This window comes from Gavialis gangeticus, unplaced genomic scaffold (genome assembly GCF_001723915.1).
Source record: "Gavialis gangeticus isolate Ggan-Ray unplaced genomic scaffold, GavGan_comp1, whole genome shotgun sequence".
NCBI lineage: Eukaryota > Metazoa > Chordata > Crocodylia > Gavialidae > Gavialis > Gavialis gangeticus.
Genome location: NW_017728997.1, coordinates 10599531 through 10615885, shown reverse-complemented (window position 1 = coordinate 10615885; position 16355 = coordinate 10599531). Strand labels below are relative to the sequence as shown.

Sequence of the window (16355 nt, the reverse complement as noted above, 5' to 3'; positions counted from 1 at the left end):
AATAATCTAAATGATTAAGAGCAACTGGTAAATTTCACATTCAAGTCACTGAAACTGCCTGAACTGCAAATACCAGTTAATTAAACTGAACATAAAGCCTCTATGCTTTTTACTTTAGAACCTGAAACTCATGAAAAGTTTATGAAGACTCACAAATCTTTTATGGTAGAAGAAACCCTAAATCGGAGTTGCCACTGAAAACATAAAACTACTGACTAATATTCAACATGTCTTTTCTTCCTGCATTAATAGAAGAAAAACTTGATTTTTTAAAATATATTTTGAAGTATGCTCCAAATTACATTTTCTCAGAGAACATTTTTCTTTTAACGATGATTAGGCTTAAGAAAGCAGGTCCAGTGACATTTAATGCTAGAAAGCAATTACTGAAGCCAGGCATTTGCTTTTAGAAAACTTGTTTAATTAGCAATGCTCATTAACTGCACAACTTTTAATTCATAAATACACATGACGTAAAAAAATTAAAAAGGGAAAATTTTATTTTTCACCGTATTCAATTCTAATGGCGGCCTTTTGAGATGCTAAATATGTGGAAATCAGTGCAACCTGAACAATTTCCAGACAAAAACACTAGATGTGAAGTAACGATCAGCGGAGTGCACATTCATTTCTACTCTGCAGCTTCCTGTTGTAAAAGAAACTAAAAAATAAAATCTTTGGTACTATAATAAAACATGTTGAAATCTCCATTAACATGGACAAATACACTTCAAAGTTTAATGTTATCAATATTCACATTCATGCTGTAAAAACAACCCTCCCCTCCCAAAAAAACAACCTCTTTTCCCCCCTGCCCCGGCCAAACCCCCCCTTAACTGACTTAAGGCATTATTATAGCTTGAACTGAAATATGCTGGGGCCATCCCTGCTTGCACTGAAGTCAATAAGAATTCTGATAGGGACCTTTGCGAGTGTAAATTGGGATCTAATCTCATCTAAGCAGCATAAGGACAAGACTGACTTTCTAAAACATGCTAAAAAGGAACTGAAACTTTTTAACAGATGCACAGAAAGACTTCCTAAGAAGCATACAAAAATTACTAAAACATCATGCCCTCCAAAATGAGAGGTGCTGGCTTTTCTGTTGCAAGCTCTCTCATTTTAGTCTGAATTAAGTGCTAATCTGAAATCACCAAAGTTAAAGTCACTGGCTAGCATCATCTCTTGGGGCATTAGCCCAATTCAAATGTGTTCTCTCATTCAGTGATTACGCTATTATTTACTTTTACAGTATATCTGCTATTGTCAGTGCAAAACCAGATTACTTTGTGTATTAGAATAATGCAGTGCAATTTCTCTCTCTTGGGACACAGACAGCAAGTACATCTTAACATGATAGGAATGTTTCAAAACAAAAACTGAAAACATATTCCACCAAGCGAGTTCTCCTCTATTTACAGCAAGTCAAGGAAAAGCAGCATATCATGTTTGTGCATGTTTGCATGTAACTAAGTACAGTACAACTACTTCAAAAGAAACAAACCTCTTCAACCTTACTGAAATGGGGCTAGAAATATAATCCAACTGAAAACCAAGTGGCCAAATATATTTTGTTTCAACAAGAAATTAAACTGAGGATTTAGAGAACCAAATGTAATGAATGTCATGTTCAGTAAGCAAGGCAACATCTTCCCTAGTCTTGAGTATGAATTGCCCAAATTGAAAGCCTTAGAGACCAATGGAAAATGGCCAGCTCCCATGATGCTTCGGCAAAGGCTTCTGTCCATGCTTCTCCCCATTTAAATCACTTCCAAAAACCAGATTACAAAGTGTGAGTTTGGTTCTGACTGCAGTTAATGTTTTCCACGTCGACCTTCAAAAGCATGATGCTCTTTATGGGCTAAGGGGGGAAAAAGGAAAAACATTTTTTAAACTGACTATGTCAACGAGAAGTAAGAAAGAAGCTGCTAAGGGTTAAGGGGCTTTTTGGTAAATGTTCAAGGATTTAAACATCTTCTTATCATTGGTAGGATATACCATGTCTGAATGAGGAAGTTTAACACTTCAGTAGAATAAGAAAGTGCCCTTACTTTCCGAATGAGCTTCATTCCAACCAACGGCTTATTACAAATGTCTCATCCTATGGTGCTTAAGAGATGGTTGCTAGATCTGATCCCAAGTATATTCTTATATTTACCACCTGGCTTGATCCAGAACTCTCACTGCCTGCTATGCTGCTTTATTGGGCAGAGACAAAAAAACCCTAGTAATTAGAAAGTAAAACTCCCAATGCAACAATAACTACTTATTTCTGAACACTGAGAAGTTCAGCCAATGAACACAGTTTTTCTACTGCATACCTCTCAGTTGTGAACAATTTAACAACACCAGAAATCCTAGCTGGAAGAAATAAATCAGTGCAGAGTACTTACGCTTATAAAACACAGCTTTAAAAGACGTTTGTGGCAGAAGTTTGTAGATCTTTTCTAATACTTTTGCTTCGCTCGCTAAAGATGCATTCACATTCCAAACTTGAACAACATCTTCACGATCACGAACACTGACGCTAACTCCTATTACTTCATCATCTGTACAGAGAAACAAGTATTATAAAAAATAGTAGTGAATTTTTAAAACGTGGGGAAATCTACTTCGATTATATATAGCCCTGTAAAACACTTTGTCCAAAAGTTAGGCTAGCCCAGTGAATGAAAAAGAGTAAGCAAAAAGTTAAGGTAATACCAGTACTGAAGGAAATGAAGCAATTATGAAAATGCAATTCACAAATGATATTTTTCTTTGGGGCAGTTATTGGAAATGGAACCTCACAAGGCAAAGATGCTACTGAAACAATTTATGACAGTAGCTTTAATTATGGTTTTGTATTAGAATTATGGTTATGGTATTGTATTGTATCAGGTTATTGTAATAAGAAAAATGAAAGCGGTAGGTTAGAAATATCTATCAATAGTGTGTGGAGCACTTTACCTGGCTACCATGTGGTAGGGACCAAGACAATAATTTCCCCAAAACACAAATGTTATTGTTCTGTTGCCTCTCTGAGCTTTCCCAAACAGTAGTGGAAATAAATTAATGAGACACAGATCAGTTCATGTCCCCAACATTCCCAGTACTATCCCCCATTGCTAAAACACCATGATTGGGACAGAATTCCTTAAAAAGAATTACTGAATGTAAATGGGAGAAATGCTTTTGTCTTTCCTGGTATTAGCTCAGCTATGTATAAAGAGGCCCAAATTGGCAGAGATTTTTAAATGCTTCTTACTGCCAAAGGATCTGAAGCATGTATTCCCTTTACTATAATGCTGAAGTAAAACAAGAAGTGAGAGAAATATATTATCTGGGATATAAGTTCAGCAAACCCTTGTTGGAAATAATCCAAGACAACCACTGAGTTAAACACACTAAAAGAGAGATAAATGTAACTTGCCTGTCTACTGCACTAAGTTGGAGAGAAATTACTTGTGTGAGAAGTCTTCGTTAAACTGCTCTGTGTCATTAAGAAACCTAGTTCTTTTCTACTGAATGATAAGTCAGAAATGGACCACTTCAAAATAGGGAAATTCAGGAACATAAAACAAACTGTTTAAATGGACGTTTACACTTAGGACATACAAATATGGCCATTGCAAGTAATCTGTAATCATTTCTTTGCTGAAGAGGTAAGTTCACTTAGTAATTCATATCTGAGCCCAATGGCTCTACTATCATTTGTCTTCCTCGGTAACTAAACAGTTTCTGTAATCCAACCTCATCATCTAAAATGGTGGGAGCCTCCTACCAGCTTGGGAGATATGACAGGCAATTATGCTTCTTATGCAAGGTATAACTGATAACCTATCCTCAGTCCATTCCCAAATTGAACAGGTGCAGTCTCAAGGTTGAGATTTTAGAAATTAGATTGAGTCTGAAAATACCATCCTCATTAAAATATTGGATCTGAACAAAATCATGTATTAGCGTCTGAATTATTTATTTTTTTCCATTTACCAGGCAAGGCATTTCAAGTAAGGTATGTCACATCAGCTCATTTGATTCAGGCAACAGCAAGGAAGGTCCAGTGGCTAGAGTGCTTACCTGGAACTCAGGAAACCCAGGTTCAAGTCCTTAATCTCTCTGTACCTCAGGAAAAATGCTTTCTAGGGATGTTGTGAGGACTCCCAGTATTCTCAACAGCAGTGGTACATTACATAATATACTAAGCAAACAGCTTTCGAGATGCTGGGAATCTTGGTACCATAATAATCAACTGAATACTCTGGAATACACACTGGGTGCATCTACACATGCAATTAAGGTAAACTCCAGAGCACCTTAAGCGGGAGAAAACTGCTCCTGGGCACAGCATCTACATGTGCACCTGTGACAGCAGCATGTTGAGCCAAGGTGAAGCAGACCTGGGCTGGCAGGTGTCACAGGCAGTCAGCCTTGGGCTCTGAGTGGCAGTGTCAGACTGCGGAAGGGCTAGCTGGGGCATGAGAGTCGGGCAGGAGTCTGGCCTGGGCTGAGCTGACTGGGCACTATTTAAGGCTGCGGTCACCATCTACATGTGTTTAATTGCACGTAATGACTCTGCTGTAAGATAGTGCTGTCCCCGACGGTACTATCTTATGGCAAAGTTAGTTTGCTGCACCCTAATACCAGCGCATGTGTAGACGGTGATGCTTTACTGCGGAGCTAATTACTCTACTTTGCAGTAAAGTGCATGTGTAGATGCACCTAGTGGGTGTTTCACACCTGAGAAATCTGGGAGTCTCCAAGAGATTAACTTGGGCCTTTCGAGGACAGGCAAGGACCTAGTCTAGAGTTGGTTCTGCAGTAAGTAAACAGGAAGGCAATCATGTTTTGCTCTCACAGCGGAGAGATTTGATATGCTTCTGTATCCTGACACAGGTTGAGCACTGAATATTTTAATACTGAATTCTAGTGCTTGGCAAAGCAGCTTAAAATAAACACAAAACAAGAGTCTTAAAGGTGATTTGTTTTTTTACCTGCTGCACAGCAGTCGGTAAACTGTTCTCCAATAGTTGCTAGCAGTAACTCTTTCCAAACGGCCGCCTGAGCAGAAAAAGAGAAAAAAGTTACTATTCTGTTAGTCATTTGTCAATGTAAAGGCTGCATTTCCTTGCTCAGTCTTGAGTTCACTCTTTGAGGTTGTCTAGAGAAAGACTGTGGTGTAAGTGTGTACTATGTTATAGTATTAATTCCTTCAGGAGAGATGGAACAAGAATTTAGCACCTTATAAGTAGTAGCATAATCCAATGTTCTTCCAATAAAGATTTCAGAATTTTAAGTATAAAATTATCTTCCCTACATTGGTGTCTATGACTCATACTAAATGGGCTAATTTTTGAAAGACAGGAGTAGATTTTATCCAAGTATTTCTTCTGCTTAGGCAAGATAAAAGGCCATAAAATTCGACTTGTGCCCATTTGTTTCTGTGGAAAATAATGACTACCCATTTTAAGAAAAGAACCAGCAAACTGTACTGCTAAATTAAATGGATTAATATATAAATGTCACATCTGATTTTCCTTGAGTAAGAAATAGGTTCATCTTTCAACAAATCCAAATGCGAACTAGAGAATTAAAACTGGAAAAAAGTCTTTCAGCTGGTATTCTTTGGTTTTGCTAGATGAATGACATTATTATCTGCTTTCTGACATTTTTTACTACCTTAGCCACAGAGTATTCAAAACTTGGAATCTATTTTCTAATGCATAATATGCAACTCTAAGCTAATAAATTCAGTAATGAGCTCCAAGGTGTGTTCTTACTGGGAAATAATTATGTTTCGCGAGCATATGGCAACATCTATCTTTGTCTATTTGGCCATAATGACTTTTGCATAAACTACTTTTAAGTCATGCCCTCACTGCCACTTCAATTTACTTTATCCTTTCGGTACTATAAAAAATGAAAATAAATTAAATGAAACTAGGTTAATACAAAAGGCAAAAAAACTATGAAAACAACAAGCTGTCTTTTCAGCCTTCACTTTGCTTCTCAAACATGTCTAGCTATCTCTTGAGAATGCAAAGGATTGGCACAACACGTTTCAATGACTCATTATTAGCCAATCCAATGCATTATATCAATTTATAATAAGGAAAGATTAATGGGACAGAATGCATTGAGATGCATTTTGAAGATGTCAATGTAACAAGCTTTGACATGGAAAGATTCATATATTAATACCACAACTGACCGTGCAAACTCTCATTACCGGGTGTAGTGCTCACTACTGAGAGCTGTCCTATTGATCTCATGGGTAGGAAGCACTTCATCCAGTATTAAGTAGCTGCACAATCAGACTATGAGGATCTAAATAGTATTAGTTTTTGTATCAAAAGCCAGCATGCAAAAGTGTCACGGTGCACATGCAATCACAGCATTTTCAAATACCAATGCTCTGTCAACCTCAGTTTGTCCCGATACATAAAGACAGACAGCAGAACAAAGTTATATCTCCTCCATTTGCCCCAGAAAGTTATTACAACAGGCCTTCTCTTCTTTTCTGGTACTTGGGAAATGCATTTTCCCTTAACTATAGATAAATCATTATGCTAGAGACCATAACATATGCCTGACCAACAGTCTAAGAACAAGGAACGTCCATCTTTACAAAGGTGTCAAAAATGGACTGAGGTGCGTCTTAGGCCAGACTTGTCAGAAGCGAAAAGTGATATTTGAAGCTCAACCTGCCTGATTTTAAGGTGTCTAATTTTTAAGAACTAAGGATCATTCTTCCACCCGCCCCCCTTACCCCCCCGTCAAACAAAAACCTCATACATACACAGGCTCCTCTGAAGTCTCAAGTTCAGGGCCTAAAAACCAAGGTTCCCAAAAGCAGACACTTTTGAAAAATCTTCATCTTGGATTATATAAAAAAGATTTCAGAAGTGTTTTGTGATCCCTTGGGACTGGCAGGAGGATGGCTGTGATGATTCACATGCAGAAGAAAAACCCACAGGCAAATTTAATTAACTTTTGGCTGAAATTTTAAGTATCACCTTTCAGTATTTTATGGTTTGTGAAAGGCTGTCATATTTTTCTTACACTTTGCCTTTTGTGTGTATCGGCCAGTTCCAGCATATATTCAGCACACCCAGATAAGTTATGTAACCAGACCAATTCACCTCACTGGGACAATTTGCATGAAAAGTTACTCACAGGCATCAGTGCAAGATTGGGCTCAAAAGCCAGCTATACAAAAGCAAAGCCATTTCAGTTTGCTGGAAGGGAAGTAGCTGAACTGAGTTCAACCCTTCTTAAAAAGTATTATGTAAGACTTTTGAGCACTTAGGACTAAGAACTGACAAGCTGGTGAAAGACAGAAAACAGCACTTCTTGGGTTCAACCCTGAAAAACACTTACAGAGAGCAGTTTGACTGAACTCACTCAATAGGGCTGCTCACAGTGGTTAGCAAGATTGGCACTTAAGCGAATCTGTGACAAAGATGCTGAATTTCATGTTGGTTCTTGGAGAATATCACGGCTGCTCCTACTATAAATTTACTATTAACACTGAGAGCACCTCTTGCTACATTTTACCTTGCCCATGCCTAAGTGAGTAAATTCAGTCTTGAGATGGAAGGTGTTTATTACGTTCGCCAACTGCAGATGCTATAACACTCCAGAGGAACTTTAATTCAATGGATAAAGTATTGGCCAAATATTATTAAAAGCAAAATGATCAAATACTGCATCCTATGTTAGGCAGGAACAAATGGAGGGTAAAAAACAGAAGGTTTTCGACTTGAAACGTGGATTAACGCTTGCTACGATGCAGGAATCAAAATTAGCACCACACAAAAGGAAACAAAAGAATAATGTTATTAGAGGCAGATGAAACAAAAAACGTGACTAGTCACTGCCAGGCAGAAATGGGCATCACATACCGTGCTTTCTTTAGGAACTTTCATTTTCCACACACCTCCTTTGGCATTGCTTTCCTCTTCCCTGGTTTTTGGGAAACATATCAAGAAAAAAAATATTCAAGTACTCATGCCGGGCACAGTTTATACACAGACCTAGAAAAAGTGATAACTGATTTCTGGGTTTCAAGTGTTCCAGGAAAGTCCCATTTGAAATATCACCACTAGTTCCAGGCAGCGAGACCTGTGCTAGTAAATCTGACACCCGAGAGAGATCTTTCGTTGTTCATGTGAAACATGTCTCTCAGCACCTAATCCCTCTCCTAAATTTGATGTGTTGGGAAATAGTTACGTTTTCCCTGACCACAGAGCGAGCAGTTCTGAAGTGGCAATAAACTCTCCGGGAATGCACCCCCACAACACCAAGCTAATTCATGTTTTACCGGGGCGACTTCTCGTGAAAAAAATCTGATGCACTTTCACACAAGCAGCTTGTTACTTATGTTCTTCCCAGGGAATGCAGGAGCGCAAACATATTTCAGCAGAAGTCTGCGATCACTGGAAATGAAGTCTTTTTCAACAGAAATGCTAAAGCAACTGGAGTCAGGACAGACACAACTATTAAATGATAGCTCAAACTGATACAGCACATAGGTTTGTCCTGTAACAGTTCATTTGATAAATCTTTATTATGGTTTCCAGGCTTCAGGTGAAATGCCACTGGAGCAAAAGCTGACAAGTTTTATAAGCATACAGTGAAATATTTTATATGCGTTTTTTGATCGGCTGAAAAGTGCAGGCTCTAAATAAAGATCACCTAGGCTCAGTGGGCTCCTACTGATGGAGGTGGAGCTCTCAAAGGACATCAAGACAAATGAAGGGAAGCATATTTTAAACATATCCCCAACATCAGATTTTTTACTCATAAAAATCTAGCCATAATTAGAGTATATATGTGCTGGCTACCTGTAATCTGAGAACCTCTACAATAGTTTTACAATGATTATTAAGCAGATAGTGAGTTACTGGAGACATCAACTTCGCACACTCCTTTCCTTAAAGGATAGCACAGAACTTCTTTGATAGAAGTCTTAAAAAAAGATATGCATCCTTTTCAGACAAAGTTTTTGAATTACACACACCTCAGCATCACCAGCTAAATCAAACAACAGAAAAGAACATGACGTCCTTTCTTATCCTTCCACATTGTCAATAAAGATAGCAAGACCGGAGTGCACGTGTATCCAGAAGATATATTGTGCAGATGTCAATGTTTTCTTAAAACCAATTTCACCTATGCCTCCCAGCAGTAATATCTTTTAAAATATTTTTTGTACTTGATCACTAGACAATGTGTGGACCTCCTGCAGTTCCACAACATCTAGTTAGACATATTTATGTGCATTAATCTGAGCTCATAACAACTTTAATCCAATCTCACACATGCACATTTTGCAAACTGATCAGAAGATTTCTAATCTAGCTAACTAAAATTGATTGAAAATTGATTGCTTATGTTGGATTTGGATCCTAACTACCACGGCGAAATAAGCAGCAATGTATAGGAGACCCTCGCCATTTGTTGGGGATACGGTCTCATATCCCACGCGAATGGCGAAATCCATGAATAAGGCACTGTGCTCATGAACTCACTGCCCCTGGTGGCTGGGGGGGGCACGGCTGCCAGCGGCAGCAAGCGCGGAGCTCCCGAGGAGCTTCTTTAAGTGTATTTAAGAAGCGGATTTGGCATTCGTGAATATCTGAAACCCGTGAACAGTGAGGGTTTCCTGTACTGTACGAAATATTATAGTTGGTCCTTTAGTTGAATATATATTATTTTAATAATTTAATTTAATATTTATTATACATACATATAATCTGGACTCGTAGTAGACACGATACCTTTTACTAGACCAACAAGATTTTAGCAAAAATATTTCTTTAATTTGGTCTAATAAAAGATAGCATCTCTACTACGAGTCCTGATTGGCTTTTCCTTGAGACTAATACGGCTACAACCTGGATACCTGATACATACATACACACACTCATACACTACGCGTACCCGAGCGTGTGTGTGTAAGTATTTGAGGCACAGATGAGGCATTACTGAGAAATAGTCATCACATGCATCAATACCCCACCTATTCTGAGTGGAGAGAAAAAAAATTGTGAATTAGAAAAAAAGAACAGAGAGACAACTAATAGAAATATTTAGTTCAGTGTAAAGCCTTTCTCTGTGTTCTTTTTGAGCACCCCCCCCAATATATGTATATTTATATAAATATAAATAGAAGTTCTAATATTTTCTTCCCGCACCCCAATGGATCGTCTTCTGCGCACCCCATTTTGGAGACCACTGGACTATACTACACAACTTTAATTAGTAAAAAATGCTCCATTTAATATAATGGGCTTTTAAGCTTTACAAGGTCTTCAGACCAGGAAAAGTCACTCTAGAATCCCAAGTCAACTTGCTGTGAGCACAAGCAGGCCATGCAATACTTTGTTCCCACTCTTCTCTTCTTCCCCTCACTATTTATCATTTCTACAACGCCCGCTCCCATAGCTGACAACAATAAGATACATACCAAAGTGGCCGTCTTTCTCCCCGCATCAAATGGTAACTACATCGCAGAGGCAAATTTGTCACAGGAGGAATATTATTATAGACACTCCAGAAATTCTTTAAAGAAAAGAAAAAGTAGTTCTAGTTTCATACACGTGACAGTGAATTTCATGAAGATTTACTTGCTCTTCTTATTCTTTAAAAAATCATCACAAATCTCACTTACAGAAAGCCACAAGTTACCTTTGCTTTGTATTAAAATTCTTTGAAATTATCTTCTGGTGACTCCACTTACTTTTAATGATTAAAAATCTGCATCATCAATATTTGAACTAAAAGACACTGAAGTCATGTCACTAAGAAGACACAGTTGCTCATCCAACACATGCTCTGTGAAAGGTGGGGTCGGAGAGGAGGGGAGCATTGGCCTATAGCAGAATCCTCCATGTGTGGGACCCTCCATGCTCTAGGGCCCCCATATGAATCGGGAACGTCTACTAAACCTACTGTCTCCTCTACCAGACCACTGTGTCCTTAAGCTAGGTTCCCATGCATCACATCCTCCAGTCAGTCCCCTTTTTAGCTGCATAATTAGCAGTCATTTTACTTTTATACAGAGCCTGCGATCATAAATTTTTATGAGTGAGAGACAGAAAACAATAGTAAACTCAGTCCCAATCTGAGTTACACTCAAACACATCCAACACAATCAGTTTGAGTATAACTTCCTTAGCATGCTTTTTCCCCCCAAAAGAAAAAATTCCCAGTCAACCCTGTTTGCCAACTAATTTTCCAATCTAGCCTACTTGCTAACTTGCTTAATACCACAGGGGAAAAAAATCCTCTGGTGCCTCTGTCTAGAGCACATCTCTCATTGTGATATTCTGAACCATAAATTTATATTAAATTTCTAAGCTACATGCCTAATTGGTGATCCAATCATGTTGTCTGGAGCTGGCAGAAGGACTTCTGCCCATTACAAAGGGGCTCCAGATATAATTAATGCAAATTAATATAAGAATAGAGAGAATAGAATAGAAAATGCCACCAGACTCTCTCTCTCAGCTTTACTGCAAGTAAGATGGGAAGCTACCATCTAGTGGAAAAGAGAAAGGATAATCCCTTCCTACCACCTTGAACTGAGGATAGGTGACTGGGGGGAAACATAGAAAGAGAAACATGCCCTTTCCTTTTTTACCCACAGCAAGGAAGAAGGCAGATGTTAAGCCACTATTGCATCAAACTGGGCTAAGTATAGACAGTCCAAAAGCCCAAGGCTGAATTGATTCAGTCTTCACAAATTAGTCTAAGCTGTATAGATTGAACCAATAAGCAAGTGAACAGACATTCAGTTTTGATTCTCAAAATGCAGCTACATGCCTGCAGTGGCCCAGGCCAGAGGCTGGGAGGCGCTAGAGTACACCTCCCTGATGGGCTGGAGCAGACAGCTTGGGCCACGGCTAGCCCACCCCCGCTGTGAGAGGGGTTTGTGGGGGAGATGCAAAGCATCCTCCCCAACAAACACTGGCTGGGATGATGTAGTTGAGGCTGGTCCTGCTTTGAGCAGGGGGTTGGACTAGATGTGACCTTTTGAGATCCCTTCAACCCTCATTTTCTATGATTCTATGATCCTGGGATGCCAGGGGACTGTGAGTTCATGTGAATCTGGAGGGGGCCTGGGACAGAAGTTCAAGAAACTGATTTAACCTAAATCAGTTAAGTCTCATACTACATCCATCCAGGTTTAGCTTAAACTGCTTTTGGCCATTTGGAAAGTGGTTTATGTGCACTGACCTTCAGTTGTGTTACAGATTTGAACTGATTTCGGATCACTTATCGGAAATTGGTTCAAATTGGTTTGTGTGTAATTTCTGCCCCTAGCCCCAGTGATGAAATATCATGTATCAATAGAAAACTAACTCTGCAACACTAATATCATTCTGGGGCAATTCTAAGAGCCGCTTTGTGCCCCAGATGTTAAAAATAAAGTAAAACTGCCTAAAATATAAAAAAATCAACAACACAACAATGTGAAAGAAAATATATGCAGTATTTAGACTCTCCTCTATTTTGCATTCACCATTTTTGTGTCTGCTACAATTGACTGGCTAAGGGACAGAGCTGTTAGTGCGGCAGTCTAGAGCATGACTTGTACACACAACGTGTTTGCAAAGTGGTCTGTTTTACCATGTCACTGCTTCGGATGATAGCAAATCCTAAAGAGTGCAGAGGAAAAGTCGGTGCGGATTTTTCCTTCCACTTCCCCCAGGGAAGTAATTTTGAAATACATCTCAGTGCTGAGTAAGGTGAACTATCAAAAGACCAAGCTACTAGCCTCTGGTAATTCATCCAGTGAAACTATCCTCTCAAGTAACCCAAACGGATTCTCTAAAGTTTCCAAAGCAGCCTGAAGAGAAGGAATCCAGTTCAGCTCCTTAGTACAATAAGGCCTAGGTTAGCTAATGCAGACTAGAATAAGAGTCAGAGTCAGATGATGGATACACCTGATCTTAGGTAGCGTTCTCATCAGCTCTCAAGAGGTCTGCATGGCACGTCTACAAACTGTGCTCTTGGATGGAAAACTTCCAGAGATAATTAATTTCCTTGGGCAGAGGAAAATAGTTGCTGGGAAGGGACAACAGATCGAAGGTTACATCTAAACAGCAAAAATGTCGAGCTAGTTTTATCTTAAAGCATCACAACCTTCAGTGTTCCTGTAAAGACAAGGTTTATGTCTCACTTTAAAATTTCATAGCATTTGTGAATTAACGGCAGATTTAACATTATATAAGAAGAATCTGGCAACAGATTATACTGTAGGCTTACTCATCACCAAGTGCAAGTGATGCACACTGACTTTGTTTGCAGATAGAAAGCGAGATGATAAGAAAAAGGGAAAAACTTTGTTGTGCAGAATCTCTTATGGCTACAAGTGTTCCGGAAGCAGAAAGTGTTAAAAAAAAGTATTAACAGAAAGTATTAAAGAGTATATCAAAGGAAGAATTCCACATCCTGTATCTCCCATAGCTCAAATGATAATTATATTGAAATACAGGCAAATATTTAAAATAAATCAAGGTTTATGATCCAGTTTAGAGATTCAGGAGAGGCTCTCAAATCTTTAGGAAAATTGGAAATAGCTAGTAAAAACAAATGTATCACCCGCAACTCACCCCTTTCTGGTCCTTAGAAGCCAATGCAATTCTAGGGATGACTAAGGAATAGCTCATACATCCAACAAATACTTTTATACCTGAGGTAGGTGAAAGCATGAGTCTGACTCATCTGGCATGTGGGTGTCAACAGAACCTCACACTTGGGTTTTATTTCTCATGTGCAGCAATTTCTGTAGCACTATTTTAGTCTTACCTGTACTGTTTGTACTGTATAGATCTTTTTCAGATTTGATGCACATTCAGCCGCTGTAGTACCAGGAAGTGACCTAGAAAAACATTTAAGAAAGTCATTTTTGGATAAACTAAATATATTGTCTCAATCTCTTAAGAGGCTGAAACATTCATAACCTATCAGTGTTATCTTCCAACTCCAGTCGAACAGTTTAAAAACCAAAGCCCGAATATTCTTATGTTTTCAGTTACGCTGAGGTTTGAGAAGGCATTTTAAAATATGTACATGCTAATTAAATGGGCACAGGGAAAATTTAAACCGAAAATAAGTCTGCTCTTTCAAAGAGCAACCTCCCCATTTCTTCTGTGCAAGCAAACTGGCTTGTAAATACAGGCTTGCTCACGTGTGCTTAATTATTGGCAAAAGTTTTGAAAAAGGCACAAAATAAGAGAAAAGGAAAAAGCAGCTAAGCATGTGTGTATGTGGGGACAGGGGTGGTCCCAGGAAAAAAAATCTAGCTCAAATCCTGAATATCATGAGTATTTACAGTGTGCCTGTAAGCCAAGTTCCATGGTTAATCTCTCATCCAGTTTCCTTTATATTTGATTCCTCTGTGAATGCTTTAAAATATTTTCATATGCCATACTCCAGTATTCCCCTAGTAAGGAGTGCCGGCTATATTTAGCTGTAATTCTGATATAAAAAAACCCCACTTGGAGTTCAGTTTACAAGTATACACCACTAGATGGCCACATCCAACATCCAACAACCTTGCAACTCCCGCAGTACCTGAAATTGCACAAAACCCAGACTAAATGCAAAGAGGCCAGCTCGCTTACCGCTCACCTATCAGCCAACTCTCAACCGTAACTTCTCTTCCGGGAAAACAAATCTGAGTCAAAAAGGGAACAGATCAAGCTGGAGCCGCGAGCCAGATCCCCCGCGCCTGTTGGACAGCAATCTCAGCAGTTCTCTTTTCAAAAAACCCAAGCAGGGAACGCAGCTTTACATCCAATTACTCTGAAAACATGTCGGAAACCCAGCAGCACCCAAACACCTCACCCATAGGTGGGAGACAAAGCCTTTCCCAAACCCTTGTCCAAATCAATGGGGAGGAAGATAAATAGATTAAAAATGGATTGCACAGAGAGAGATGGATAGCCCCTGACAAACCCACACAGAATTCAGATTAACCAAAGCCCTACAGAAAATATCTACTGCTAAGAACAAAACCCTCAGCACTCAGCTCTCTAGTCTTTGTTCTTGGGATCTAGGAAACGCATTCAGCCTTTGCGTACGCTGGGAATTTAAGAGAAATCTCCCACCAGTGGCCTATGCAACTCCAGTATTTGGAATAGAAAAGACCCAGCATAGGCCAGCTGAGGGCATTTTTACTGTCCAAGCAATGGTAAAACACTAAAGCCTTGTTTACGCTGGCACCTGCAGTTTTCCTCAGCTTCACCAAGACATTTCTTGATTTCCTTTAATCCCTCAGGATGTATATACCACTTTAAAGTATTCTCCCCCTAACCAGGACTCTTTTAACCCCACCTGTGCTACAAAATGACACATCTGACACTTGCAGCAACTCAGCCCAACTTTTCTAAAGGTGTGTGCACAGACACAAATGCACTAGTCCCTGTATTTGGGATTGCCACGGCATTTTTGTCATACCACGTTCCTCCCACCAACCACTACAGTAACAGAGTTTTATAGGCACCTCTAACAATTCCCAGCACAAACCCCCAGGGAAACAATACGTGGGAACGAAAATCCATGTGTAGAAAGTCCCATTAAACTTTTAAGATGTGTGAACCAAGTAAGTTAGTACATTTTTAAATACATAAAACAGAATGTGTGTTGCAAAACAGCATTAGCATTGCAAAAAAGCTATATATTTTAAGATGAAACAAGGCTCAAGACTGCATGTCTTTCACCTTCAAAACTGCACAAAACTACAGAAGCTTGAAACATGACAAAAGTTGTAAGGAACAAGTACGGAGTCACTAATTGCTCGTAGGGTACGTGCTGTACACAACCCAGTATGTTTAGGGGAGCAGAAACCCTGGAAGCCCTCTCTGTGCTTTCCTTGTTCAAAAGCCCGCTATTTCTGAGTGACATGAGACAATAGCTTAACTCTGGGGTAGAAAACCCAACTCTACATGACAAATGAAATCAAATCATTAAGCCTATGTGAAGCTGCTTTTAAAATGTTGGGTTTCTATACACGTGCAGGGAGGCTGCTCAGACACACTGTAATTACATGGTAATACAGCATGGTAATAACTGTGCTCCAGCAGACTCCAGTGCCACATGTATCAGCAACCTCGTGCTGAAAAATGGCGGTGGGGTGCTTTAAACTAAAGCTCGTTTGAGGAGCTTTAGCTCAAAGCATCCTGCCGCCATTTTTCTGCGTGGAGGCACTGATACACGTGATGCTCCGGGCACTTTTAATTAGTGTGGCTCTAGGAGCTGTGCTAATTAAAGCACCCCACCTCCTAGAGCACATCTATAAATGCCCATCCAGTTTACAGTGCTGTAACATTTTTTGTGCCTCATATTAAAACCAAGTCTGTAGC

General features: G+C 39.3%; 1 protein-coding gene across 1 annotated transcript in view; it reads right to left on the bottom strand.

The window, feature by feature from the left end:
• Positions 1–399: 399 nt before the first annotated feature.
• The window catches only part of EIF4E3 (eukaryotic translation initiation factor 4E family member 3), a 29368-nt gene continuing 13412 nt past the window's right edge, over positions 400–16355 (bottom strand). Inside the window, exons 3-8 of the mRNA XM_019504581.1 lie at positions 13798–13870; positions 10451–10545; positions 7884–7944; positions 4974–5040; positions 2394–2549; positions 400–1861 (exon numbers count right to left, since the gene is read on the bottom strand). Coding sequence (XP_019360126.1) covers positions 1815–1861; positions 2394–2549; positions 4974–5040; positions 7884–7944; positions 10451–10545; positions 13798–13870 — 499 coding nt within the window. The 3' untranslated portion in view covers positions 400–1814. The remainder of the gene's footprint in view (positions 1862–2393; positions 2550–4973; positions 5041–7883; positions 7945–10450; positions 10546–13797; positions 13871–16355) is intronic.